Source organism: Ochlerotatus camptorhynchus, unplaced genomic scaffold (assembly GCF_037179485.1).
Source record: "Ochlerotatus camptorhynchus isolate MF236.1 unplaced genomic scaffold, CSIRO-AGI_Acam_v1.1 ptg000067l, whole genome shotgun sequence".
Taxonomy (NCBI): Eukaryota; Metazoa; Arthropoda; class Insecta; order Diptera; family Culicidae; genus Ochlerotatus; species Ochlerotatus camptorhynchus.
In genome coordinates, this window is record NW_027040557.1 from 1,539,049 (window position 1) to 1,566,374 (window position 27,326).

At 42.3% G+C, this 27,326-nt stretch overlaps 4 protein-coding genes across 6 annotated transcripts in view; 1 reads left to right on the forward strand and 3 right to left on the reverse strand.

Moving 5' to 3' along the window:
- The window catches only part of LOC135697194 (uncharacterized), a 257,147-nt gene that overhangs the window by 139,723 nt on the left and 90,098 nt on the right, over positions 1-27,326 (reverse strand). The gene's annotated exons all lie outside the window — the stretch shown is intronic.
- Positions 3,512-4,754, forward strand: CSN5 (COP9 signalosome subunit 5). Its single transcript, XM_065216818.1, has 2 exons — positions 3,512-4,166; positions 4,225-4,754. The coding sequence occupies exons 1-2, from the start codon at positions 3,599-3,601 to the stop codon at positions 4,665-4,667; spliced, it is 1,011 nt and encodes a 336-aa protein (XP_065072890.1). The 5' UTR covers positions 3,512-3,598; the 3' UTR covers positions 4,668-4,754.
- Rtc1 (RNA terminal phosphate cyclase 1) lies at positions 4,779-6,090 on the reverse strand. Of its 2 annotated transcripts, none has more exons than XM_065216813.1 (2): positions 6,037-6,090; positions 4,779-5,969 (listed from the first exon to the last, which is right to left on the reverse strand). In XM_065216813.1, the coding sequence occupies exon 2, from the start codon at positions 5,965-5,967 to the stop codon at positions 4,807-4,809; it is 1,161 nt and encodes a 386-aa protein (XP_065072885.1). In that variant the 5' UTR covers positions 5,968-5,969; positions 6,037-6,090; the 3' UTR covers positions 4,779-4,806. The 2 variants fall into 2 exon arrangements, with proteins under 2 accessions (XP_065072885.1, XP_065072884.1); XM_065216812.1 differs by having other exon boundaries at positions 4,779-5,972; positions 6,037-6,058.
- On the reverse strand, positions 15,384-26,312 carry HDAC6 (histone deacetylase 6). 2 transcript variants are annotated; one of them, XM_065216773.1, is made up of 8 exons: positions 26,003-26,312; positions 19,486-20,055; positions 19,109-19,380; positions 18,854-19,046; positions 18,385-18,444; positions 16,390-18,222; positions 16,246-16,333; positions 15,384-16,164 (listed from the first exon to the last, which is right to left on the reverse strand). In XM_065216773.1, exons 1-8 carry the CDS (start codon positions 26,003-26,005, stop codon positions 15,827-15,829), a joined length of 3,357 nt encoding a protein of 1,118 aa, XP_065072845.1. In that variant the 5' UTR covers positions 26,006-26,312; the 3' UTR covers positions 15,384-15,826. The 2 variants fall into 2 exon arrangements, with proteins under 2 accessions (XP_065072845.1, XP_065072844.1); XM_065216772.1 differs by lacking the exon at positions 18,385-18,444 and adding an exon at positions 18,519-18,578 and having other exon boundaries at positions 26,003-26,309.

Genomic DNA, 27,326 nt, shown 5'->3' on the forward strand with positions numbered 1-27,326 from the left:
CGGATTCCTTCCGTTTTGAGTTGACAAACGACCACAAACTTTTCGGATTCGTGCGAAGGTTCGCTTCCGTGCGTCTCACGTGTCGATTATAGAGAAAACGATTGTAATTTCGATAACTACGACTCGCAAAATTGAACAGTCGTTTGTACACAGCAAAAAAAATGTAATATCGATCAACTTAATTCAAGCTGATGTATGAAATAATGATGTAATAGCAAAAAGCAGATACAATATTACATTAATGGATGTAATTTTGTTCGCAAAATCGATGTACATCGTACAATGTGATATTACACAACCGATGGATTGACCTGGTTGCAGCAGTTTCGATGTAATATTCAACAACTTTTTTTGCTGTGTAGTACGGCGAGCGAGAGTTACAACATAGAGGTAACTCTAAGACTAGTAGGTCCCGAAGAAAATCATTATTATTTTTGGCTCACTCAGTACCAGAACAACGGTCCCAAGCAGTCCCAAGCTATTTCACTCACCCCTGCATGTTCTGCATGAATCCACACACCCCTGATGTTATCTGTCAAACTTTCATAGCGAATCAAAACAAACATAGTGTAGTAATAGAATTTCAACTAGAATAGGGTACGTTAATCGTTTGCTTAGGACCAATAGGCTACTAAAGTGGTGAGCCAATTTAAAATCGTTAGTTTCGTATTGATTGTTGGTTACAATACATTCGGAGGGCGGCAGAGCGTTGACGTTTTAGCACGCGTAGGCGTGGGTTAGACCATGCAGGCTTTAGCGGAGGTCGTCGAGCTGGGACAATGCGGAAAATAGCATCTTCCAGTGCTGCACTGAAAAAATCCACTGCATCATTCACGCTAGCGGCAGTTTCGATAAATTGCCAATCAATTTCCGCAAGCGCATTGTTCAATGCAACATAATCGGCCCGGCGAAAGTCCAAAGAGTAGCACTCAGATGACGGCGGAAAAAGAATCGGCGCAGGTAAACTAAATGGCAAGAAAACAGAAGTTCCCGGTAGTGCGGAATCATTTGCCAGGACAAGATCTAGCAAACGTCCATTTCGGTTCGGAAAAGTATTCACTTGTGTGAACCCGTAAAAGTTAAAACCGTCCGAAAGAGCACAGCAAGCAACCGTCATATGCGAAAGCAGTGGATCAGTTAATGGTGTGCCACTGTCTGTAAAGCGCCACTGTAGACCAGCTTGATTGTAGTCACCAAATACGACAGCGGGAGAGCAGGGACTTAATTGTGACGAAATTGACCCTAACGATTCCACATGCTCACGGATGATCGTGCAGTCGTTTTTGCGGTCGGGAGGCAGGTAGATTGCGCCTACACTAAGCTTGCTTTGTGGAAGTTCGACGACAATCCACAGCTGTTCCAGTTGACTGGAAATGGGTGACGTACTTACGTAGCTGGCTAGTCTAGTAGATACTGCAATCAGGACTCCGCCACCGCGCGATTTTTGACTGTTTAAGGCAGACCGGTCAGTTCTAAAGACGGAATAGAGTGACCCGAAAAGTTGCGATGAGTAAATTCGGTCGTCCAGCCACGTTTCCGTCAGCACAATCAAATCATATTCGGCTTCCGCAACAGCCAGGAAAAACGAGTCGATTTTAGTCCTCAGCCCACGCACGTTTTGGTAGTAAATCCGGAGACCATTCGAGGAGCAATCACGGGCACTAGAAATCGAAAGGACATCAGGTACCGAAAGTTCGGAATCACTAACATACTCGCCTGAGGTTGCAGGCCGGAAGCCCCCGATACCATCACCGACCACAGGACCGGGACGATGACGATGGCGGATGTCTGCAGCAAGCGCGACTGGGTCGGGAGGTTCGGAAGCTTCCTCAGTGCCTGTTTTAGGGTGTCCCGGATCCGAGGAAGAGCAGGTGACGGCATAAACCTGCTGGTAGTTGGCAGGACGGATGCATGGACATGATGTGGCTAGTGTGGAGATCGCAGAACCGGAAACACAGCTAGAAGTTGAAGCGGTATCAGGCAAAGGAGAAGCTGAATCGTCAATATACTTGCCAGTAATAGCTGGTTGGAAGACCCCCGACCTCTACACTCAGGGCCGAGACGACTATGCAGAGCGCTGGCTGGAATAAGACTAGAAGGTCCCGAAATAACGTGCTCAACTTTTTGGCTCAGCTCTGGTACTCTCTTCGGTCCCAAGCTAATCGATTCACCCCTCGAAACATAGGAAAAACCAATAACCCCTCATTTTATCTGTCAAACTTTCATAGCGAATCAAAACAAACATTGTATAGTACTAGAATTTCGACTACACGAAACGAAAATCAATTATTTTATCCATGTGTTTCACTTATACATTTTTGCCAAAGCATCAGCCTTATACATTCCATAAGACAAACCACATAGGTCCTATAAGAATGCATAAAAGGTTTGTGTGACCGCTTATACATTTCATTTGACACATGATCTTCATTAACTTTTTGCAAGGCGTCTGCTTATTATTTGACTTATACATTTTATGAATAATCAGCAATAGAAATTTGCCAAAAGGTATAAGGAGATTTCTATCCGTGTAGAATGGGAAACGTTAATCGTTTGCTTGGGACCAATAGGCTAATCAAGCAGTAATCTATTGATGTAATATTGTATCTGCGTTTTGCTATTACATCATTATTTCATACATCAGCTTGAATTGGGTTCTTTAATTTTGAAAAATGTATCGTTTTTTATACATCATCTGAAAGAGCTTCGTTTCCTGAGCACAGCGATATTTTTTTCGAACCCACACACTTTCATCTCGATTTTTAAATCAAGATTTAAAGCAAAATAACAGCTTCACTGTTTGACACTAAACTAACAAACTGACAGCTCGCTCCCATACAAAGTGACACCGAGGGGCGCTAATAAGGTGATTTTTACAAATGTAATCGTACTTATTTAAAATAGTTCCAGTGTACCAAAATTGATGAAATTTTGGATTTGGGTTTCATTTTTAATGCAGATTACGAATATGCATTTACCTTAATATCAACAATCAATACGAAACTAACGATTTTAAATTGGCTCACCACTTTAGTAGCCTATTGGTCCTAAGCAAACGATTAACGTACCCTATTCTAGTTGAAATTCTATTACTACACTATGTTTGTTTTGATTCGCTATGAAAGTTTGACAGATAACATCAGGGGTGTGTGGATTCATGCAGAACATGCAGGGGTGAGTGAAATAGCTTGGGACTGCTTGGGACCGTTGTTCTGGTACTGAGTGAGCCAAAAATAATAATGATTTTCTTCGGGACCTACTAGTCTTAGAGTTACCTCTATGTTAATACCCTTAAAGAACCCAATTACGTTGATCGATATCCTTGTGCCTGTGCCCTGCCCTGTTTACTGCACTTTTAGCGATTTATGAGTATACTGAACTTAAATTTGGGTTTATATCATTTGCCGTGTAAAAATGTTTACTATTAAACAAACTGGCATCCCTGCCGCACAAAGTTTGACAAAATCAACTTGCATCTCTTTCAACATTTTCGCAAGTCGCGATCCAGGAAGCATCGTAGAAAAAGAAACAGGAATTTCGCTTCGGAATTACCAATATTTCACTATTTTCCATCGTTAAACCAACGTTCGTTCCGAGAATGGCCGATGCCGATTTGGCCCGCAAGAATTGGGAGCTGGAGAACAACATAGAAACCCTGCCGACGTGTGACGAAATTTTCCGCTATGATGCCGAGCAGCAGCAGCGGATTCTGGCGGCCCGTCCGTGGGACAAGGATCCGCACTTTTTCAAGGACATAAAAATTTCCGCGCTGGCTCTGCTGAAGATGGTGATGCACGCCCGTTCGGGTGGAGCTCTAGAAGTGATGGGACTACTTCTGGGCAAGGTAGAGGAGGATACAATGGTAGTGATGGATGCCTTTGCTTTACCGGTGGAGGGCACCGAAACTCGGGTCAACGCCCAATCGCAAGCATACGAGTATATGACGGCCTATATGGAATCGGGCAAGGAGGTGGGCCGGTGTGAGAATGCCATCGGTTGGTATCACAGCCATCCGGGTTATGGCTGCTGGCTGTCCGGAATCGATGTCAATACGCAGATGTTGAATCAGAGCTACCAGGAACCATTCGTGGCCATCGTGGTCGATCCGGTTAGGACCGTTTCTGCCGGAAAGGTTTGTTTGGGAGCGTTCCGGACATATCCCAAGGGTGAGTATTGAATGCACTGTTTCTGATTTTGAATGGTATGCTAATCATGAATTTTCAGGATACAAACCTCCGAACGAAGAACCGTCCGAATACCAGACGATTCCACTTAACAAGATCGAAGACTTTGGTGTACACTGCAAGCAGTACTATCAGCTGGAAGTATCCTATTTTAAATCGGCTTTGGATCGCAAACTGTTGGATTCTTTGTGGAACAAATACTGGGTTAATACGTTGGGCAGCTCAGGGCTGCTAAGCAATGCCGACTACACCACCGGTCAGATTCTGGATCTGTCGGAAAAGTTGGAACTGAGCGAGGCAAGCCTGGGACGTGGTCCGTTTGTGGTCACTGGAACCGATCCGAACGAGAAACGCACGGAGGATAAGCTCTCCAAGGCCACTCGGGACTGCAGCCGGGCTTCAATCGAGCTGATCCACGGCTTAATGGCACAAATCGCCAAGGATAAGCTGTTCAATACCGTCAACGTGAAGAACAACAAGTGAGCGATCTGCTGTTTGAAATAATTAATCATCGTAATACCTATGCTAACGGAAGTTCATTAAATATAATCGATTTTCTCAACATACAAACGGTTTCTATCATGATTTTACTTAAAACATGTAATTCAAACATTTCCCAACTTTATGTCACTTTCTTAGCGTAATTACTATACCCAATTCCCACGCAGGTCATCATCACCTTGTTAGACCCCGCCATCTCGTCGTCATCCACCTCATCCTCGTCGTCTTCTGCAGAGGCGTTTTCCAGCTTGAAAGTGATTCCGAAAAACTCCCTCAAATGTTGCAAAAAGTATATCGAATACTGTGACAGCGGTCCGATCAAGAACTTTGATACATCCTTTTGTCCAAGAGCCATGTAAAGCGCAACCAACCACTGGAAAGTCGAATCCACGCATCCTCCTCGATAGATCTCATCCAGTAGCTTCATAGCTGCTTCTTTCCCCACATCTTCCGGTATCGAGGGATTTCCACCGTCCTCCAGCGTTTTGGAAATCGCCTCTGCCGAAAACTTGCTCCCATCCGTCGTCTCTGCTACCAGATTGATCCCATAACCAGGACTTTTGCCGGACCTCTTTCCCTTGTGCTGATCGGTGTTGATGTATACATCCGGCAAAAAGTTCAACATGACTCCTTTGGCCGATTCCACTGCCCGATTGGCCATAGCCGGAGAAACCTTGCAGCAGTAAGCCATTCCTCGGATTCGCTTTATCATCGTCTGTTTTGTACACTGGATTGCCTTAAGCATTTTCCTCACCGGACACTTGAAATGAACCTCTCCACCTCCACCAGGCATTATTCCACGCTTCCGGATGGTCATCTCCAACCCCTCATCGACCAGCAGGAATCGTTTCAATGTTGCGAAGGCGGACGCCTTGATGTGATCGACCGAAGGACTCTCGGCACTGTTTGTCACTCCGGTCAGAGTGACCTCCAGGGGAAGTTTACAGAACGGTCCCAGCGCCAACAGCACATCCAGGTAGTAACCGATTCCTCTCTCGGTGCAACAATCGTGCTGGAAGGATCCACCTTGAAGCAGCCCCGGCTGATAGGTAAATGAGCAACCCGTTCGATCTACCTTGATCCGCGTTCCGTTAGTGACCTTGTCCAGCAGTTTGAGCAGGTCGGTTTCGTACTCTCTCAGACCTGGGCTGTCCTCGTCCTGCAGGCGGATGTCACGGATTTCCACCGGTTTGCCGCTTAAGGTCGACAGGAGCAGTCGCTGCTTGAGGAAGTTGCTGCCTCGGTAGATTAAGTAGCAGTGCTCCTTGCCGACGCAGGTCATTGCTGCTGGGGAAGGAAGGCAAGTGGTTGCTTGAGATTAGTTATTTCCATGGTATTCTACGGAAGTTACCTGATTTGTTTCGTTTACGGCTTCGAAAAGAATAAATTTGTTTTTACTAATCGATACACATGTGCGACCAACTAAATTACGAGTGCGTTTCGGCTTCGACGGTGAGTTTTGACAGATGTGTTTACGTGAACCCCTGTGACTGGATTTGAATTATGTATAATAATCTCATATACAGCGGCACAGAAGGTACCAGTCTAAAATTACGTTCGATTGTGCTTCAGCGAAATCCAAAACACAGTGAAAAAATTGCAATATCGATCAACGTAATGTATTTATAAAAAAATACGGAGTCCTTCAGATGCACAAGTGTGGGCAAGACCGCAGGGTTCATATTTAAGTAGCTGTGATATCGCGATGCCTTTTTGGTTCTTCTTCTGTATTTTTATATATAAACTTCGAACTTCGGAGTTCGTGAAATTGTGCTTGGAGATCTCTAAACAGCAAAAGAAGTTGTTGAATATTACATCGAAACTGCTGCAACCATCGGTTGTGTAATATCACATTGTACGATGTACATCGATTTTGCGAACAGAACTACACACTGAGAAAAAGTCAATGATTGTTTCTATGTGTTCCACACATAGATTTTTGCAATTAGATTTATGATATAGTTTCTATATGCCAGACACATAAATCTCACTTGCACACCCTAATAAAAATTGTATGGTTAATTTGCTTAACGACGTGTTCTGGGTATCATCCAAACCATTTGTGGAATAGTTCAATGATTTGGGTTATCGTTCGTTTATGGTTATTTTTTATTGGGGCTTATCATCTCTATATGTGATCACACATACTGTTTATATGACACATAATCTGTATGTGTTTTGTTCCATGATATCTAATTATGTGTGGCCAACCCTAATAAACGTGTACCATATACTGACGATATCTTAGATGGTGCGACCATACCACATAAAATTGGGATGATATCCCGAATTGGTGGTTAGGCGCATCTTATGGTTATTGTTTATGCGGGAAATGAATATTATGCTTAATATTTTATAGAAATTTTCTATTCGTTATGTGTGGATTTTTACTAGTGCATCCATTGATGTAATATTGTATCTGCTTTTTGCTATTACATCATTATTTCATACATCAGCTTGAAATACGTTGATCGATATTACATTTTTTTTGCTGTGTATAGAAATTTCCACGGCCGGTTGTATTTGTGCGATATGTGAGAGCGAGTTAGTGAAAATCAGAGGAAAATACATAAGTCGCTGTAAAACGCATTTTGACAGATCTAAATTCATACATTTTGACGTAGACTATATTAAGGGAAGGTACTGGGGGTAAATCGAAAATCTAAAACTGCGACCGTCACGAAAAGGTGTAAGGTTTTAACCGCTTATAACTCTGTCATTTATAGATGAAATTAAAATCCAAATACATCAATCGATAGGAAATAACTCTCAAAATCTGCTACAATAAATGCTTTTCCAATTTTCCATAAAAAAAACGTTGAAATATGTACAAATAAAAAGTGATGATTTTAACACATGAAATTGAACGTTCATGAAATAAACCAGTGCTAACATTTGAAAACGGCACAAAAGCCATTTGTAAACAAATGGTTTGTGGGCCCTTTACTCGCTACCCGAAGAACGCCCACGCAAACCAACAGCATCGTCAGGAAGGGGAAAATTTCCCCTACCCGATGTTGCTGTTGTGTCGCGTGGGTGTACTTCAAGTAGTGAGTAAAGGACCCACAAACCATTTGTTTACAAATGGCTTTTGTGCCGTTTTCAAATGTTAGCACTGAAACGTTCTTTCTCGCGTTCTCCCCAAACCCAGTCGTCATAATCGAGTACCACCGAGAGTACCACTTGGTTACACATCGTTCTACTTAAATCTGAAAAGTTATAAAACAGCGCTGCTGTCGTGTCTCAACTCATTTTCGTTTCGGACGGCAAATAAGCAGGTAGCAGCAGAAGCAGCAGTAGGAAGGCAGCGGTTCATGTTCACGAGTTTGCACCCCGAACTTTGCGTTCCTGTCGTGATCACTAGCTGCTGGAAGCGAGACCCATCGCCTCGATGTTGCAAGCACTCCTTTGTGGATCAACCTCGCCTGAGTGATAACGATCCCGCAAATCTCGATTACTTTTTCAAAGGGACGTATCAGCTTTTGTAGACAACGCATTTTATCGTCGGTTTGGCGTAACTGATACTACTCTCACGCATACAAGCACCACTATCAGGTAGAGGAAATTTCCCCTATCTGATGGTAGTGTTAACATACGTGGGCCAGTTACTCCAAATCGAGGATCAAATGCGTTGTTTACAAAAGCTGATACGTCCCTTCGAAAAAGTAATCAAGAAAATTTACTTAAATACTTCTTCACTGAAACAAAGACCATAGTTAGGAATACTATTTTGCAGAAAACACTTATTTTCAGTATAACCAACAATCAATACGAAACTATCGATTTTAAATTGGTTCACTACTTGACTAGCCTATTGGTCCCAAGCAAACGATTAACGTACTCCATTCTAGTCGAAATTCTAGTACTACACAATGTTTGTTTTGATTCGCTATGAAAGTTTGACAGATAAAATGAGGGGTTAGTGGATTTTCCTATGTTTCGAGGGGTGAATCGATTAGCTTGGGACCGAAGAGAGTACCAGAGCTGAGCCAAAAAGTTGAGCACGTTATTTCGAGACCTTCTAGTCTTAGAGTTACCTCTATGGTATAACTGTGCTTAATGCCGTTAAATCTACCATGATTTCAGTATAGCTGACTATAAATATAAACAAATTTAATATCACTCTGTCAAAACTACTATGCTTACTCAAACGACATAGTAGTTTTGATAGAAAAATAAGTAAAATTAAATGAATTTCGTTTCTGCACAAATCTATTGGTGCGAGTATTTAATTTAAACCATCAATATAGTAATTTTGCCAATGGATTTTGTTTCTGTGTTGGATTGTGTCCCAATTGCCGATTTAAATTCAACTCGTGGAAACGTGACATTTCTCGCGTAACATTTGAAAAGGGCCTATTCTTTCCACGGCAACATAAACAATTTTCTCTTTAAGCTCGCAGCACAGTTCGACAGAAGATGATGTTAGCTTGCGCCTGAAACAACAAACTCAATGGGAAATTCATTTGCAGTCGGATTATTCGCGAAAGAGAAAATCGATGAAGAAAATCAACAATCAACAATGATAGGCCCTTTTCTCGTGATGTGCGAGATTTCGACAGTTATTTTCAATGTTCCGAAATCCCGGTGGTTCCGATCGATCGGTTTTCAAACAGAACTCAGCCACGGTCGCCCAAAATTCAACTTCTACTCGGTCAGAAATAATCACGCCCGGGTAGCAGGGTTATTCGATAACTTTCCATCTGTCATATGAAATTCGACAGTGAGCGTTCAAACGGGCCTACTTGCATTTCTATAGCTAAGAGCAACCGTAACGGTCGTTGTTATTTGCGCGACTATTTTAACAGCGCACAGCGCTCTCATTTTAGTTTAGTCACTCTTCCCTACACCGGTCGCTGCTATCGCGGTTATCAATTTACTAGCCGTAGTCCGTACCGGTAGTTAACATTTTTACATTTCTACGAATAGCAACCTTTCTGCAGCGCTGCTATCGCGCTGCTTAATTTGGTAACGCGCATCTCACCGAGAAGCCAACTGCTATTTTAGTTACTCGTATGGCAACCCTCGATACGGTAGCTGCGCTATGATGAGGGCTGCTAAAATAAATTTAGCAGCGTACCGTTACGGTTGCTCTAAGCGAAACAATTCAAGCTGATCATTGCATTAGGTCCTAAGTAACATTGACAGATTCTCTTCATCGACTTTCTCCTTGTATTTTCAGCACACAGATCGATAAAAGAAGCTTTTTTTTCTAGCGACAAACACAACAAGAAACAGTTATGTGCCGGCAGTAGCAATCTTTCCTCAACCCAAAGATAGTGTTAGCATAGAGGTAACAATAAGCATGGTGTACACTTGTACAGAATTGATTGATTGATTGATTTATCTTTATTAAGGTGTACAGAAAGGCACAAGGGAAAAACGTTCTTCCACCCATTCACGCACAAAATAAATTAATAAACAAACAGTGTCTTATACCCCGTTCACATTACAACCTATATCACGTAATATAGGCTGTCTTGCAATGAGCACTCATACATAGGATTTCCAGTGAAAACTAGATGTATGAGTGCTCATTGCAAGACATTCTATATTACATGATATAAGCCATAGTCTGTACGGGGTATTAGTTAGTAACTTAATTGAAACCATAATTGAAAAATGTGGTTTTATTTTTTATAATGACAGCTAATCTGACCTGGGAATTTAAATAAATTTGGTATTAAAACAATAAAAATAACATTCAAATGCAACAAAAACGACAATTACTTTAAATAATGCTTCAATTTGATTCAAGCAAACATTTTTTTAAATCAATAAAAGCCAATGTTCAATTCAATAAAATTAGTAGTACTATCCCAACTCAATTTTGTTGTTGAATTAATCTATCAATTTTATTGATCTATATTCTATTCAAAATTTTGTTTAACATGAAACATAATTTGTTTGATTGCACTATGTTTTTTTCTGCGTGTAGAAACGTGGTCAACTGTTTGACTCAGCTCTGGTACTATCTTCGGTCCCAAGCTAATCGATGCACCCCTCGAAACATAGAAAAATTGACGAACCCCTTATTTTATCTGTCAAACTTTCATAGCGATTCAAAACAAACATAGTCTAGTACTAGAATTTAAGCTATAATGGGGTACACTTATAGATGTACTTGGGGCCAATAGGCTAGTCAAGTAGTGATCAAATTTAAAATCGTTAGTTTCCACCGGTTGGTGTTAGTTTGCGTAGGCGAGCCTTGAATCACGAGAAAACAATTTCCAAAGTTTTGTTCACAATAGCTGATGTGCTCTTTTCTGTTGTTGGTCGTAATTTGCTCGATTGGTTCCGCTCAAGGTTCCTGAGATTGTATCCGCCAGGCTATGAATATAGCGACTATCACTGAAACAAATCGACATGTACCGTTTATTGGATCCATCTTATAACATAGCAATGTCAGCATATTTATTCATTCTATGTGATGATTGATAGACTCCATTGGATTATCACTTAAAAACTGTGACTGCGATATGGAATGATTTCTATCGTAATTTCACATACTTAGTACTTGATAATACTTTGCTTCGAACGTGGTTAGCGAAGGTAAGAAGTATATGAATATTGTCTGATATATTTCATGGTGAAAAACTGTTGATATGTCATGGGTGGGAACAGACATCTAGAAACTAATGGAAAATCATATAAGTTTGCACTATGAGAAAATTCAGTAAAATATACCTGTTTTCATGATGAATATTGCTCACTAAAATATATATCTTATAAGATAATCATGTATATTTTATTGGAGTTGCTTTTACTGATTTTTGACGTTTGTTGATATGTCGCGTGTAAATAGACATGTAGAAACTATTGGACTGTCATTTAACTTTGCAGTAAAGGAAAACATGTATATCCCATTGTAATAGCTTGCTTTGATTTTTGACGTTTAAAGATTGTAAACAGATCTATCCCAATCATTAAATAGTCATATAGAAATGCCTTTTAAGAAATCCAACAGCAAGCATTTGTTTTTGCATGTTTTTCTGGGATGAATATCGCTCCCAATAAAATACATCTTACATGATTGTTCTTTATAAATTATTGAAACAATTTTCAACGATGTTAACGTACACTCATTCATATGATAATTGGTTCCAGAAAAGAATGTATTGAGATTGAAAAAAAATGATTCTACTGTAATATTTACTTTGCTATGATTCTAATTGTAAGCCTTCTACACGGCTAATTCAGATTCCAGCCCTAAGTAGTACTCGAACTTCATGAGCCAGTTCTATCAAATCATATAATTTAGTCGTTGATTTATTGCACACAGGTGCATTAAGAAAGATTTGAACAAACCACACCACCGAAACGGAACATAAATTTGTCAGTGCTATTTGTCTTCACTCTAGCAAAACGAGCATAAAGTTGCACTACATTCCATGTCGGGAGAGCTGTTCTTACTTCATGCTATTTGAACGAGCTCAATCTTGAAGTCAGCCGTGGCCAAGTGGAATCGAGCACAGACACCGAAAGCATCACACCTCAACAGATCTTGATCGAATCCCAAATCAGCTACAATAAAAAAAAGGCACAACTGTGAAAGCTCCCACTGCCTGATGTTTATTTTTCGAATTTATTTTTAGAAATCGATTAAATATATGTGTCAAAAGAAGAAGTAAATTTCATGTTATTTTCACATAAACTTTACTTCGATTGATTTATGACACATATATTATATTGTGGTGAAAAGTATAGCTTATGCTTATGGGTTTCAAATCCATTTCAGTTAATTATTATAATTTAATCGATTTTCATTTATCATATGACGATCATATAAAAGTTACCAAATTATCAGCATTGTAAATGTATCAGATATTCATATAGAATTTACCTGACACATTTTCAATCATATCATTTTCAATGGATTATCTTATAGCGCAAATTTATTAGACTTCCACATAACAGGAATATGTCAAATTCGTTCAGTGTACCTATCTCATAGAAACACTTCCGTTTACCCTCAAAGAGCGATGCCAGCAAGAAGATCTTTAGTAGAATGGAAAGTGTGATCGACCGTTGTCCTTCAGTTAGGCTAATTAGCCTAACTGGGTGTCCTTTCAAACACATAAGTCGTCTCCATTCCATTCTATCCATGGCTGCACTCCGCAGAACGCCTTCCACCTGGTCGATCCACCTTGCCCGCTGCGCGCCTCTTCGTCTCGTTCCACTCGATGCGTTATCGAGAACCAGTTTCATCCGACATTCTTACGACGATTCCAGCCCACCGTTGTCGTCCGATTTTTGCGGTGTGGGCAATGGGTGGTTCTACAAGCAGCTGGTGTAACTCCTCTACGTTCACTCTTCCATCTGCAATTCACCTTCTGTGAAAGATTATTGCAGATGGGCTTCACCAACCCGGACATTAATCTTCTATATATATAAAAATTAATTTCTGTCTGTCTGTCTGACCCTTATAGATGGTTCGAGACCCAAATGAAACAGAAATTTCTGCATAGCTCGAGAACTAATCAAGCATTTGGAACCAAATTTGGCATGTGGAGGAATAAGGAGATGCTCATAGGGGATATCCCCTTAGATAAGAGGGGGGGGGGGGAGAGGGGGCTACGTACAATATAGCATGCTTTTTTTAATCGGCGTATAAGCTCAAGCTAACATTGAATCTCCAGCAAAGCCGGGCACACTCAGCCAGTTTATTATATAATAAGGTTTGAATAACAATCGTAAAAAAACAACAAATCAACATAAAATTTGGTTTTCAACTAGTCTACCGGGAACGCATTAACGGTTCTGATTTTAACGAGTTTTGACTTTAGTATCTGTTAAGCAAATTCATGTTATAAATTTCATATAGGGTTTTCGGTGGGAAAAGTATAGTTTATCTATTTAGGCAAGATGTTTCTCGTCACAGCAGTGGCGTCGCCTTAACCTCAATCTACCTGTGCACCAACTTTCAAAACATACACAATTATCAAGATATTGCTTGAAATGGATAGATTTCGAGTAAATTAGAAGATTAAGTGTATTTTTCAACCGATTCGAGTAAGACTATGGCAATAAATCTGGTTTTGAAAGTTGGTGCACAGGTAAAAAGTGAGGTTACGCGACGCCGCTGCGTCACAGGCTTCTCCTAGCTAGATTGTATCAAATGTCAATTTAGTCAAAAAACAAATTTACCTGTTCTTAGGAATTTAAACGTTAAGTAGTATTTAAGCTAGGAAAGGAATCAACTAATATAAGTTATGTAAGTAGTAATTAACGAAATACAAATTTAACTAGAACTTATCAATCATTTGCACGCTTTTAACTTTTTCTTCATGCTATGATTTTACATGACAGTAAAATGCCGCATTCTTGGCCGCGTCACGTCGGCTTTCATCGAAAGGGTCTATTGAGAAATCCAACTTAAACTCATGCGCGCCTGGTGGCAGGAATAAGCACTAACCGACGGTGATAAGTCTGTGACAGGCCTTGAAAATTTCATTGATTGTTTGCAAAATTATTTAATTTCAATGTAATTTCATGAAAATTTCTTGTCAGCATGGATGAATCTTGTACAAAATGCATAAAACTATTTTGTAATGCATTGTTCTTAAATAAAAAGCTACTTCAAGACTTATAAATTACTGAAAACATGTTAAGGTTTGAAATCATCTGCCGATTAAACAACAGACAAAGTTGGCCGACTAAATCAATCGACGAAAAACTATTAAATAGGCCGATTGCTCGGTGTAGCACCAGACGAAAAACGATTTAATCTGCTGATTAATACACCGACTGAAATTAATTTTTAAGTGGCAATAGATTTAGTTGGTGGATGAATCGGGTGATTTGGATGATGCTTGTTTATTTGGAAGATATTTTCGAAACAAAGCACGATAAAATTCAGCATTATATACCATTATTACGAGTACTACTTTTTTGCTCGGATCATGTTTTGACTTCCACAGAAACTCGCTAGAATAAATAGAAAATAATAGGTTTTTGGTTGAAATTTCAAAAATGTATTCAGTTTGACACATTATTTCGGACTTATCACCGCTGCGATTGCAGCGTCACGGTGGTCGATCGAAACATAGATTTGTCAATAGCTTGCACTGCGCAACACCTTCCATTCAGAACACCAATGGCGCATTGATCCTTCACAAGCATAGTCCAAGCCTCGTATCAGCGTTTTGTAAAGTCAAATTCGTGGTGCAGCGAACTGCCATAATGCGACTTTGGATTTCTCAGCTGGTGTTACTCTCGGAGGTCACCAGATACACGAAATCGTCGACGACCTCGATTTCGTCAGAAAGTTTGTGAGCGACCACTATCCATCCAATCCATCCACTATTCACTGCGGAGGTGAAACTGGCTCATTAGAATTAACCTCCATAAGTCCCCTGAAGGCTAAAATGCTGCAATCTCGGCTGAAATTTACATAAAAAGATTTTACCTGTGATATTACACTACAGCAATGAAAACTAACAAATGTTTTAACATAAATTAATATTATTGTGTTTCAACTAGTGTGTTAATCAACATTTTTTCTGACAGCATTCCTGAATTTTGTTGTCCTTCACTATTGTCTAATTTTGCATGAAGATGTGCACGCTTCTAAAATCTATCTTTATTGGATTATCCAACTATCATTTCTAAAATTTAAACAACGCACTCATCGGATCGGAATCAGTTGAGATTTGCGTGCCCACTGGGTGAGTTTAGGAAAAAAAATGTTGTTCCTACTTAGCTTCATCTCTTACAACACTACTCGTTGGTCAATAGTTACTCATTTCCACTGAAAATATTAGTTTGTCTTTTATGTTCGTCCTTGCTTCTGTGATTAAGGTTAGTTTGCTATCACTTCTTTGGTTAGCATCGTATTTGTTCCATGTGTGCTAGTTAATAATTTAGTCAGTTTAGTTTGCTTAACTAGTAATTTGAACATGCTCGCATTTTGTTACTTAAGTTTTGTTTTAAAAATTATAACTTGGATTAATCGAGACCCATTATTGGTTGTTAAAATCGTCCGAAAGTAAGTTGGTTAAAAAGGTAAAAATAATAATACTTGTTTGTGTTTTAACCGAAAATCGAGCACCTTTGGGAGCTCACTTGAAGTAGGCAGTCACCAGATAGTTGGCCAAGTAGATCATGAATATCCGGACCAAGATCTTGGACAAAAACAAATATCATTCCTTCGTTTTGGTGCTTTTGACTTGGACCGGTAGCGTCACGTCCAGGAACAAATCGCTGCCATAGGACCAAACCAGCTCCTCGCCGTCAAACTTGTCCCGATGGACCAGGTTCTTGAAAGGGTACAGCACCGGATTGTCGATGTAGGACTCGCACTTGTAGCACCATACCGAGAGATCGCTAAAGCTTAGCGCCAGCGGATGTTCCGACTCGAGACTGTGCAGCATCGCGTGCTCGTTGATGTATCGGCCACAGTGGATCTGGAAGCAGTGCAGGCAGAGCCAATTCTCCGTAGTGGAATCACAACCGGTGCATGGGGCTTTTGTACTGATTGCTAATGGTGGATGGTGGGTTTAAGGAACGATATATTAGTTGGTGGGTGAGAATGAAAATAGCAAGCAGAAGGGAAACCTACTTTCTGGCAAGTTGTCCGGATTGAGTTCTTTCAGGTGTGGACAATCGCGCAGAGGGACGACGGCAAACATTTCCTCGTTTTGTAAGGCCTGCAAAGATCGTTGGATGAATATTTAATTCAGGGAACTTGCCCCTTTCCACTTACCTCCAAATTGGCAGCAAGAAAGTCTCTAAGTGTTTCGTGTTTCTCCTCAGCACCGGACCCGCCAGTGCTGCTTTCTGCTGTCGGTTTATCAGTCTTTCTCCTCCGACTGGGACCGGGTTGGTCATCACCATCACATGGAGCGTCTCCTTTACCCGGTGACGACCCTGTTGACCCACTGCTGCAGGACTCTGCCGTCGACGGCGACAGTTGCATACTACTGAAAGCACCATTCAAATCTGGTTCTGCACCGGGACTGTTGCCGAAGTCCGGAAGCTTTTTGTTGAACCGCAACGACTTCCAGAACTTTTCATGCACCGACAGGACGTTCCTCAAGCTTTCCACACACGCAATGTTTGGTCCGTTGTATCGGGAACTCAGTTGTAACATCGGCAGCGGATCACCCAATAGGGACTTGGTACACAAAGCCATTGCGTGTGAGATCGAGTTCACATTGTATCCACCTTCCAGGCAAACGATTACCCGGCCGTTGGCCAGCGACGACAACCAATGCGTAAAGAAACCGTATGCTTCCGGGGTAACCTTACAACCACCCAACGGATCTCCAATCGCCGCATCAAAACCGGCCGACACCAACACCAACTCCGGATCGAATTCGTACGCCACGGGTAGAATGATCTGCTGGAAAGCTGCCGAATATTCCTGGTCTCCCATGCCCTTCTTGTTCCACGGGATATTCACATTGAACCCTTCGCCGGATCCAGCGCCCACCACGTCAAAATTCGCATCCCTGTTCTTCGGGAAGAACGTCCCATTGTCGTATCGATGCACCGACATATACAAAACTTTCGGATCGTTCTCAAAAATGTGCTGCGTCCCATTTCCGTGATGAACGTCCCAGTCTACAATCAGCACCCGCTTCAAACCGTGGTCCCGGATGGCGTACTGTGCAGCAATCGCCACATTGTTGAAGATGCAGAAACCATGCGGCATATCGGACTCGGCATGATGACCGGGGGGTCGCACGATGCAAACTCCACTCCTGGATTGCCCGTTCAGGACTTCGTCCACGACCTGTAGCACCGATCCGGCAGCCATCGTAGCACATTCGAACGTTTTCGGATGGAAGTAGACGGAGTTGAACTGGTCCGCCACCTGCTTCATCTCTTCCCGTTCGACCGTTCGACGGATCACGTTGACGTGTTGTCGCGAGTGAACCAGACACAGCTCGTCGGTGGTGGCATGTCGGGGTTTGAGACGCTTCATCCTGGTCAGTAGTTTGTACTCTTCGTGACGAGCGTAGATTTTGGCAATCCTTTGCGGTTGTTCCGGGTGGAGATCTTCGTGGATGTTCCGGTGTTCCAGGAGTAGTTCGTCGTACACGTAGCAAACTCGACTTGCCGGGAACGTCAGACGAGTGGCAATCTGGAGCATGGACAGGTGCTCCTCGATGCGAGCTTTCTCTTCGGTGCTTTGCACTGGGTAACAGTTGCGAGTTTCGTACCGGATGGGTTCGGACTGCGGTTCTGGTTGGACGTAATACTGTATCAGTTGGTGGAAGTTTGGCTGCGGGTTGACATTATTGAGCTCTTCGAGACCGTAGGTATCGTTCAGTTGGAGGTTCTTCCAGTAGGGCCGGTGCGTTTGGATGCAGTTGAGGATGGTGTGCTGGATGCTTTCACAGGGCGGTTGCAGTTTTTCCACGAGCAGAGGACATGGATCTCCGAGTAGACTTCGGAGAGTGAGGGCACCTCCTTCGGCCAGAGAAGATAGGCAGTAGCCGCCTTCTAGGACGACGGCGACACGCCCCTGGGCAAGGGACATGAGCGGAGTCAACAGATGTGGGTAGAAGGCCGGGGTTATCTCCATTTGACCCTGTCGAGAGGAATAACAATTAGGTAAGAATATGTCCAATGTTTGCTGAAAATGAAGACTTTAAGATGGCGAAATTTCGATTGGACCAGTTACGTTCTGATTTGCACGATGGAAACGATTGATGATTGACGTGGCGTAATTGCGCACGTTTAGTATCTATACCTTGTCATCCCCTAGGGCAGAATCATAACCGGCCGAAACGATAACCAACTCTGGGTTGAACTAAAGATAAGAGCATGGAAACGAAAAAAACAGAGAAACGAAAAATAATTAGTAACGGGTGTAGTAATACGAACCTCTGGGCAACCGTACGCTGCATCGTAGCCGGCCGACACCAGGATCAACTCGGGCTGGAACTGAAAAGGGTGAAAAGGGAGGTTAGCGCTGAAGGGATATGACAGATTCTTCCAAAGTTTTAAGGATTGTCCTATACGACCCATTGGCAGGATGCTCGTTAATGCAGGCTCAACCGCACCACCCTATTAAAAAATACCAATACCTGAACGATAACCCAACAAATGGTTTGGATGATACACTGAACACGATTTACCGGTAGATCTGGTAACACTGCTGAAAGTCCTGCCTATTCCTGAACTCAATATATCATCCCAAAGAAGTTATATATGCATACCTCCATCGCCACCGGTAGCAGGATCTGCTGCCAGATGGCCAGGTAGTCTCCATTCGTCATTCCGATCCTGTTGAGCGGAACATTGAAGTTGTACCCTAGTCCGGGACCTTCGCCGACGTAGTCAAAGTCCGACTCCCGCAAGTTGGGCCAAAACTTGCCACACTCGTACCGATGAACCGAAAAGTACAGCACTCTGCAATAAATTGGAACGTTTCAAGTAAAAATCTTGCAAGCTAAAACCATCTCCCAATTTACCTCGGATCATCGTAGAACATCCGCTGCGTTCCCTGCCCATGGTGGATGTCCCAGTCCACCACCAGGATCTTCTTCAGTCCCAGCTGGTCCAGGGCGTGTTGTGCCGCAATGGCGACATTGTTGAAAAAGCAATACCCATTGTATTCGGCCTTCATTGCATGATGGCCTGGTGGTCGGATAATTGCCATCCCATTCTGTACCTTCCCGGCCACGATGGCATCCACCAGCTCGATCGTGCTCCCACTCGCCAGTAAAGAACAATCGTACGAAGACTGTGAAAAAAGGAAGATAATGAGCCAGCTAAATTTTAATAACGCTCATCAATTAGACAAAAGATTACGCTCTCGCCTTCAGACATGATAAGCGCACGTACTTACTGGGTGAACGAAGATAGCATCGTAACACGAACTCAACTTCTCCAGCCCATCCACATCTTCGCTCCCTTTCGACTTCTTCAAGATCTCGATCTGTTCCGGCGTATGCTTGGTCAAAATTTCCTCCTCCGTCGCCATCCTCGGCTCAACCGTCTTGCACCTGTCGACCAATCCCAACTGTCGGCAGCGTTCCACCACCCGGGTGAACCTCTCCGGACACTCTGGATACCCGGTATCCCACAAACACCGATGTTCCGCAAACTTCTCGTCGTAAACCAGTCCCGTCGGACCACGGACCAGTTCAATCGCCGACATGGCATTGCTGTAGATATCTTTCAACTGCACCACGTTCTGATCCGACCCAATTGCCGTTCCATCCGGTCCACCCAGCTCCTGTTGGGAGGACATTTTCAGCTTGCCCCTCTTTTTCACCTCTGCCAAACTGATAGGGTTCGGTCTGCGGCCGTAGAATTTGTTCCGCCGTTCGGTTGCTTCCGCTGCTTCGGCTGCCTGTTGGGAGCGGGTCGTGATTTTGGATTTTTGAGCGCCTCGGCGGGTTACCACGGTGGAACTCTTGGAAAGAAATTCGGAATTAGTGAAATTGGGTCACGATAATGGGGATGAAAATTTTCTGGTTAGACGACGATGGAATAAAAAGAACAATGCTCCCAGATGGGTGCAGAAGTTGGACACGAATGATCAAAATTCGCGATGGGGGGATGATTCTGCGCTTTGGTTGACTTTTGTTGTTTATTGATAACGAACTGGTGAGAGCGGAGAGGGCTGATAAAAAGGTGGAAAGAGAGAGTTCACCGCGGTCAGCTACCGAATAGGTGTGGAATTGTCCTTCCAGGGCTGGCGGTATAAATTTTGCAAGACATTCAGAAGAAGTTTGAAAATAAAATTGTATGGTGAAACATCGAACATAAACTCGACATTTTTCACAATTCTCTTAAACGCTATCGCTTTATCCAACTAATAGCAGAAACAGATTTAAAAAAATAGCATTAACTTTTAAATAGCATTTAATAATCTCATATAGACATTGCTATCCAATGTTTCTAATTTCCTATCCAATGTTACATACGTCCATTTGAAAAGTTATGCTTGATATAGCCAACCAGCGATCAGATGGGGTAAGTGTACCAGTTTTTAACCGCTAGTAGTCCTGTAATTGGCCCTGTTTGTCAGAGTGGGGATAAATCAAAATTCCATCAACTTCGAACTTTACTTGGTGCATTTCAGCGAACAAGAGTTATAAAATTCCTGTGTATATTCAGTTAAGTTAGACTAAGTTAGGATAAGCACAGACAAACAGACATAACACTCTCAAGTTGTTAATCGAACAAGCATTTAACGGTCAATTTAAAAGTATAGTAGTTGGTACTACCGCCACCTGTGGCGCGCATAGTCAATTCCCTTGCGTTTGACGTTTACACACTACCGCCATCTGTTCAGCGTACTACCCACCACAGTGTACTCAACAGATGTCGGTAATGTTTTACAAGGAGAAATATTCAATGTGTTATGTCTGTTTGTCTGTGGGATAAGTATCATATAAGGCTAACTTTTTGTGATTCTCGCCGTTTAACCAATATAAATTGATATAGTCATCCAACAATTCTCGTAGTTTAGGAAATTTGTAGGTTTACATTTAGTTTTGGCCTAAATTCTTGGCTTTATGTACGAAGTCTTACCTACCAACGGCAACAACACAGCAGAATTTGCTTGTAGTTATAAGCATTCGTTCAGCCGTAGAAACCTATTTATATGTTTATGTTTAGGATCATATATTAATTTTATGTAAGGGAAGTTAAAGGAAACATAGGTTAAGAATCTCACTATTTCACTATTTTTCGTTAAATTCTCACCTTTTTGTTTAGGAATTAATTATTCTTAGATAATAGTTAGCAAAGTTTAAAAGAAGTAGATATATAGAGTTGTTGTTATTCACATCGTCGTGATTTTGCGCTGCTAAATTTGTCATTTTTTTTTATCACACGGGCTATCGTTATTCGTTTTTTTCCGTTCGGTATACTTGTAATATTGTACTGGTTGTTAGCGGAAAGTGTAGTTCGTTACGATAATCGGCTAATAGAGCATATTTTGTGTTGTGAAAACAGTGAAAAAATTATCCAATCGGACATATTGTACACGACTAGCATTGGGCGATCTCGAGAATAAAATTCCTCTTTGCGTATTAGAGCATCTCCACCGCTGTTTCTAAATCACTTTTCGAAACTGAGTCAGCATGACTTCCGCCTGTGACCAATGCGCTAAGCCAGTTAAAGGCGATGAAGAATCCGTCTCCTGCATGGCTTTTTGCGACAGGATGATTCACCCGAGGGGGGCGTCACATCTAAATCTCAATTATGGATACTCGAAAAATCTCACACTAGCAAACCAATCTAATAAAAATCTTCTTTCATTTCTCGCATCTACTTGCATCGTGCAGCATCTTTTTGCAGGAAATCTTCACAATCGTCATAAATCTTCTTTCTATCTATTCAGCGTGCGCGCAGCTAACCACACTAAAACAAAATCGTTTCCGCATCATAGATAGAGTCGTCCCCCTCGGATTCACCTAAAGTGTGGCGGTACAAAACTGAATAAGGCTTTTCTGAACATTGTCCACACTAGCCCGAACCTGTTTTGGATGTGTAACGAGTGCGCGAAGCTGATGAAATGTGCTCGATTCAAAACTGCCGTCTCGTCGTTTGGCAGTGTGATTAATTCTATCACCGAGAGACAGGAAATCGCACACGCTGAGCTTAGGAAGGAAATGGCTAAGCAAGAACAGCAGATCGCTCAGCTATCAAAACGAATCGCATTGACAACTCCGACAAACTCTGATTTCATGCGTCAACCACCATTAAAACGGCGCCGCGATGAAGGCTCGCTCACAGGCAAACCACTTGTTGGTGGTTCTAAAGCAGTAACAGGCCAAAATTCCTTTACCGAGGTCCTTACTGTCCCTGAACCCTCCGAGCTGTTTTGGCTGTACCTTTCTCGTATTCATCCTAGCGTGAAATCGGAATCAATCGAGAAGCTGGTGAAATGTTGTGTACAGTGCGAAGATCCGATTAAGGTTGTGCCGCTAGTCAAAAAAGGATCCGACATCAGCCGTATGAGCTTCATCTCGTACAAAGTCGGAATGGATCCCAAACTACGCGAAGCTGCTCTTAGATCGGATACATGGCCGAAAGGATTTTTGTTCCGTGAATTTGAAGACGGTTCAAAAACATGTGGTTGCCTCGTTTGAACACGCCTACCATCAAGATCTCTCCTATTACGGGACCTTCCGAGTTCTCAACTCCCATTTCCGGACTAAACCCAGTCTGCTGATTCAGAATTGGATTTTGCGTTGTGAATCGGAGCGCTGTAGACCAGAACGCAATGCCTGTCGCATTATGGAAGACCTCGAACCACTCGATCCAGTCGCGCTAGCTGTTTCCCGCCTTCAAAGTCGTTCTATTTCCTGCCATCAGAGTCGTTCTGGCCCTGCGGTCGAGTTCGGTGGTGGGGTCTCCCAAGCATCGTCTTCAGGCAAGTATGCATACATTAGTTACAGTCATTTGTCTGATCAGTTTCCGTGTTCCAGTGCAACGCTTCAAGCACCTGCCGGCTGTTTCCAATTGAGAAGCACTTCTGATACTGCTCATTCACAACATCCGCTTTACTGTTCGAACAATCCTAATTCATCATCGGGACGCACAATAGACCGCTCTTTGGAAGCTCCTGGTTACTCCAGCCCAGTCGTGCCGATTCCCGCCAGCGTTCAGCATAGTCGTCCTGGACCTGTGGCTGGATATGAATCAGGAGTCTTCCACCTTGCCTCTACAAGCAAGTACAATCAATATATTAACTATTCACTGCCTGATGCCGATCAAATTTTCAGCAATTCTAACTATGTTAGTCATTGTGACTAACATAGTTGTGTGTACCCCGTATTTCCCTAATATCGCATGAACTGTTGTTTAAAGACATAGTATTCTAAAACCATTGCTTATGTTTTACGAAAAACAGAGCTGTGAAAAAACATTTCCTCCAAAAAGTAGGGGAAAATGGGGTTAAATGGTCCAAAAAACATACCTTCAAGGCTCTCCGGTCTATGGGATCACCTGTAATCGATTCCCCGGACGATTTCCCTTCGGAAAAGTTGTTTTTCATGGCCGAAATTCAGCGTGCTGTTGAGATATTGAATTTTGGGTAATTTTGGACCCATTTTTGCCCATAGTGCATTGTTTTGCAAAAACAACTTTTTTTCGCTTCATGTGAGGCCGTTTTGCCAACAATCAATTCGAAACTAACGATTTTAAATTTACTCACTACTTGACTAGCCTATTGGTCCCAAGCAAATCGATTAACGTACCCCATTCTAGTTAAAATTCTTGTGCTACACTATGTTTGTTTTGATTCGCTATGAAAATTTGACAGATAAAATGAGGGGTTCGTGGATTTTTCTGCATCTGGGTGCATCGATTAGCTTGGGACCAAAGGTAGTTCCAGAGATGAGCCAAAAAAGTTGAGCACGTTTTTTCACGAAAGAAATTTCAAGAATAAGTTGGGTAGATAAAAACCGAATGAACAAGATTTCTGGGATGTAGTAGCCCTAGATGTAGTAGGCCTTGCCTGACTGTCTAGAGTTAGAGATTGATTCTTTATCCGACCACCAACCAAGTTAGACGTAATAAATAGTAGCTCTTAACAACAGCTTGTTTTACTTGTTGGCCTTGGTTACGGATATAACATGGGAGATGCCAGCAGAATATTCCCTAAAGATCTTTAAGCACAATATTCCATGAAAATATCTTTGAAGACCCACCAAGTTTTCAGAATATCCTTAAAATGCACTTCGGAATATCCCATAATTCCTCGGAACTCCTTTAAAGTATTTGCAATTTTCCTGAACTTAATTTTTGGGTTACCAATCAACTCTGAAGCAGACTTTCTGGCTGGGGCAGGACCATCTGCCTCTCGCTATACCAACGAAGTACCGTTACACACGATGTCAAGCGCTGGATCGTGAGCAAAGTACGAGAAGCTTGGTACACAGAGTGGGCCCAAAACCGCTCCCTCTTCATCAGACGGATCATAGGGACGAAGAGGAAATGGACAGAATAGTTGAACCAGCGGGTCAGAAGATAGCGTCGCGTTTGAGGACCGGTCACACCAAGATCTCGCACAATTTCGGTGGAACACCGTTCCACAGGACTTGCGTCGGTTGTAGAACTCCAGCCTCAATCGAACACATTCCATGCGTATGCCCTCAGTATCAGAACCTGCGGGAATTCCACGTGCTTCCAAATAGCATAAGCGACATGCTGGGTGATGATCCCTCCACACTGGCAGCAATTATGCGCTTTTTAAAGGATGCTGCATTGTATTTTAAAGTTTAGTCTTTTTTAATTCCTTTCGGCTGTTGGGACATCTCTACCTGGTGGGGGCCCTCTCGGTTCCCCCGGTGTTGAGCTCTGTCTTATTCAGAATTTAATGTTGTGCCTTAAATATGTTGTGTAAATGTACGATCGAGTCAGGAACCAATTTTCGGTTGAAGTAAACACTGTAAAAAACTACTCTGTTGCCCACCGAGATGAACTAGCCTACGGCTAAAAATCTCAAAAATAAAGTTAAAAAAAAACTTTGATGACTTTTGGGAACCTTGAACTTTGGAATGATTTGTTTAAAGCACATTTCTCCTAGTTTGAAAAAAGAGTAGCTCTCCGAGCTAGAAGTAGTAACTCTGCATCTTCATCGCAAAAATGTTATGACGTTAGTTTGTTTTTCTATAAAATTGCATCCCACCTGTACCGCTCAACATGACTTCAGTGTCGAATTGGCTACCACTGCTCACTGAACGGATCAATCAGCTAAAAAATAACATTCTCCTATCGTTATCAGTTTCTTTTCTCAATACCTCACCACATCCATTGGGGCAAGCACCAGTTCCACAATCGTTGAATACCACACTACGTTGCACTTCGTTGCTTGGCTCGACTTCTTACGGTACCTAGTATTATTCTGTTTTGTCCCACTCTTCCGCCTAATCCACTTTATACTGGATCTATCAAACGCGGTAAGGAGGGGCGGAGGAACCCTGGGGATGGATTCGAGGTCGTCAGGCAGTATGACGAAGAGAGACGATAAACATAATAAAGGTTGTTTGTAATCGATTTTTTTGTTTGAGCCTCAAAAATTTCAGATGAGTGTCACATTTTGCTTGCATTGTAGTTTCAAAACAGAGAGGCAAACAGGCGTGGAGGCTCAGATAATATACCTCCACTCACACTCTTACCACCCAGCTCTTGAATTATTCATGAGGAGGAATCACCCAAGAACATTTTTCTGTGATTAATCTCAAGGAGTTCGAAAGAAGCATGTTAGTGCTAATCAATAAACGGAGACGAATAAGGCACAAGGACAACACGGTGACGGCGATGGTGCCCTTTTTGGTAACGGTCAGTTGTACCTTGACCGAGTCGTCATCGTTGTCGATTTGGTTTGCTAATGAATCACTTACCATTGTGTCGATCGGCGTTTATTACTGCAGTGAATCCGAGAATACTGTAACACCATCGGTACTCTCTATTCGGGTCAAGAATTCCGCCTCCTTCTGTTCTCTCCGATAGCCTTCCGGGAGTTTCAATGTCAAATTTCGTCTGCTTCTTTTGTCTGCTTGGAACAAAGTCTTGCCAAATAAGTAATGCAGAAAATCACTTCATTACTGTCAGTGCTGTTCAGCTCCAAACCTGTGTAGGTCGCTCGAACCACCCACTTGATGCTGTTTTCAGATTTAGATCTGCTGCTGTTGTAGCTCTCAACGAAAAAAAAAACCTTGCGTTCTATCACTCAAAAGAAACCAACATCCAAATGCTCCAAATTCCTTGTTTTGTTTGAAATGCCTTCAACTATCGCCGATTTCCATCTTGCGTTATTTTTAGTTTTTTACAATTACTACTCTCTGCTAGCGCACTTTGATTTTGTACGGTGTTTTGCTTTGCTTCGCTTGACGGATCACACAAAACCGTATATTAACAACGAGTAGTTCCACCACTGCTACTGCTGCTGCTAAATAGTAGGCTTCATCGAAGCAATTTGCAACTTTCCACACCCGCCGCAGCTGAAGTGAATTCACTTTGGACTCAGCCCAAATGGCAACTTCTACTCTGCACTGATTAATTTGCACAATTTACACTTCGAAAAGAGCGAAATTTACCGTCGAAAAAAATAATTCTTTGCACGAGGCAGTAATTGCTGTTGCTGGTCTGCTTCTGGTCAAAGAACGGTCTGACTGCGATGAATGAATTTTTGCACACACTCTTGCTTCTTGCAGGCGACGTTCTCTTTTCTTTACTGATGAGGCGAGCGAACAAACTGCGCGAGTGTTGTTGTTGTTGCGAGTAGCAACCGTTTTTTTTATTAGCACTAGCACCCAGCCCACCGCCACCGTCAAAAATGGAACGAACCGAGTGCGGGAGAATAATGATCACCAGAATCGATTGCCGTTTATAGTCCGCAGTCTAATAAACTGGTTGATTACTTCTTTCGGTCCAGGCTGGGAGCTGCCACAGCACAGATTAGGAGCCGTAGGCTAGGATGGAGTATTTTTTTTAATGCAGAGACGATCCACGTAAAAATGCGCGACTGCGGCAAGCGATCGGAATGGAAACGAGTGTAAACAAACTGTCAAAAAACGGGGCTTTTCTGTTTCTCTTGCATCTGATGCGAGCGATGCGAGAGAGAATATCAAATTTTGCTCTGAGCGATGTTTTTGGGAAACACCTGGTCGCAAGCAATGACATTTATATAAGGTCTAGGCCAACAGGCAGCTTGCTGGTGTTAGA

Excerpts from the sequence above, each read along its gene's own strand:
- CSN5 (XM_065216818.1), top strand. The coding sequence starts at position 3,599 with ATGGCCGATGCCGATTTGGCCCGCAAGAATTGGGAGCTGGAGAACAAC. Across the intron at positions 4,167-4,224 it reads GTTCCGGACATATCCCAAGG|GATACAAACCTCCGAACGAA; the intron begins GTGAGTATTGAA and ends ATGAATTTTCAG.
- Rtc1 (XM_065216813.1), bottom strand. The coding sequence starts at position 5,967 with ATGACCTGCGTCGGCAAGGAGCACTGCTACTTAATCTACCGAGGCAGC.
- HDAC6 (XM_065216773.1), bottom strand. Across the intron at positions 18,223-18,384 it reads CTGCCCTAGGGGATGACAAG|GGTCAAATGGAGATAACCCC; the intron begins GTATAGATACTA and ends TCCTCTCGACAG. Across the intron at positions 16,334-16,389 it reads TTCTTGCTGCCAATTTGGAG|GCCTTACAAAACGAGGAAAT; the intron begins GTAAGTGGAAAG and ends CGATCTTTGCAG.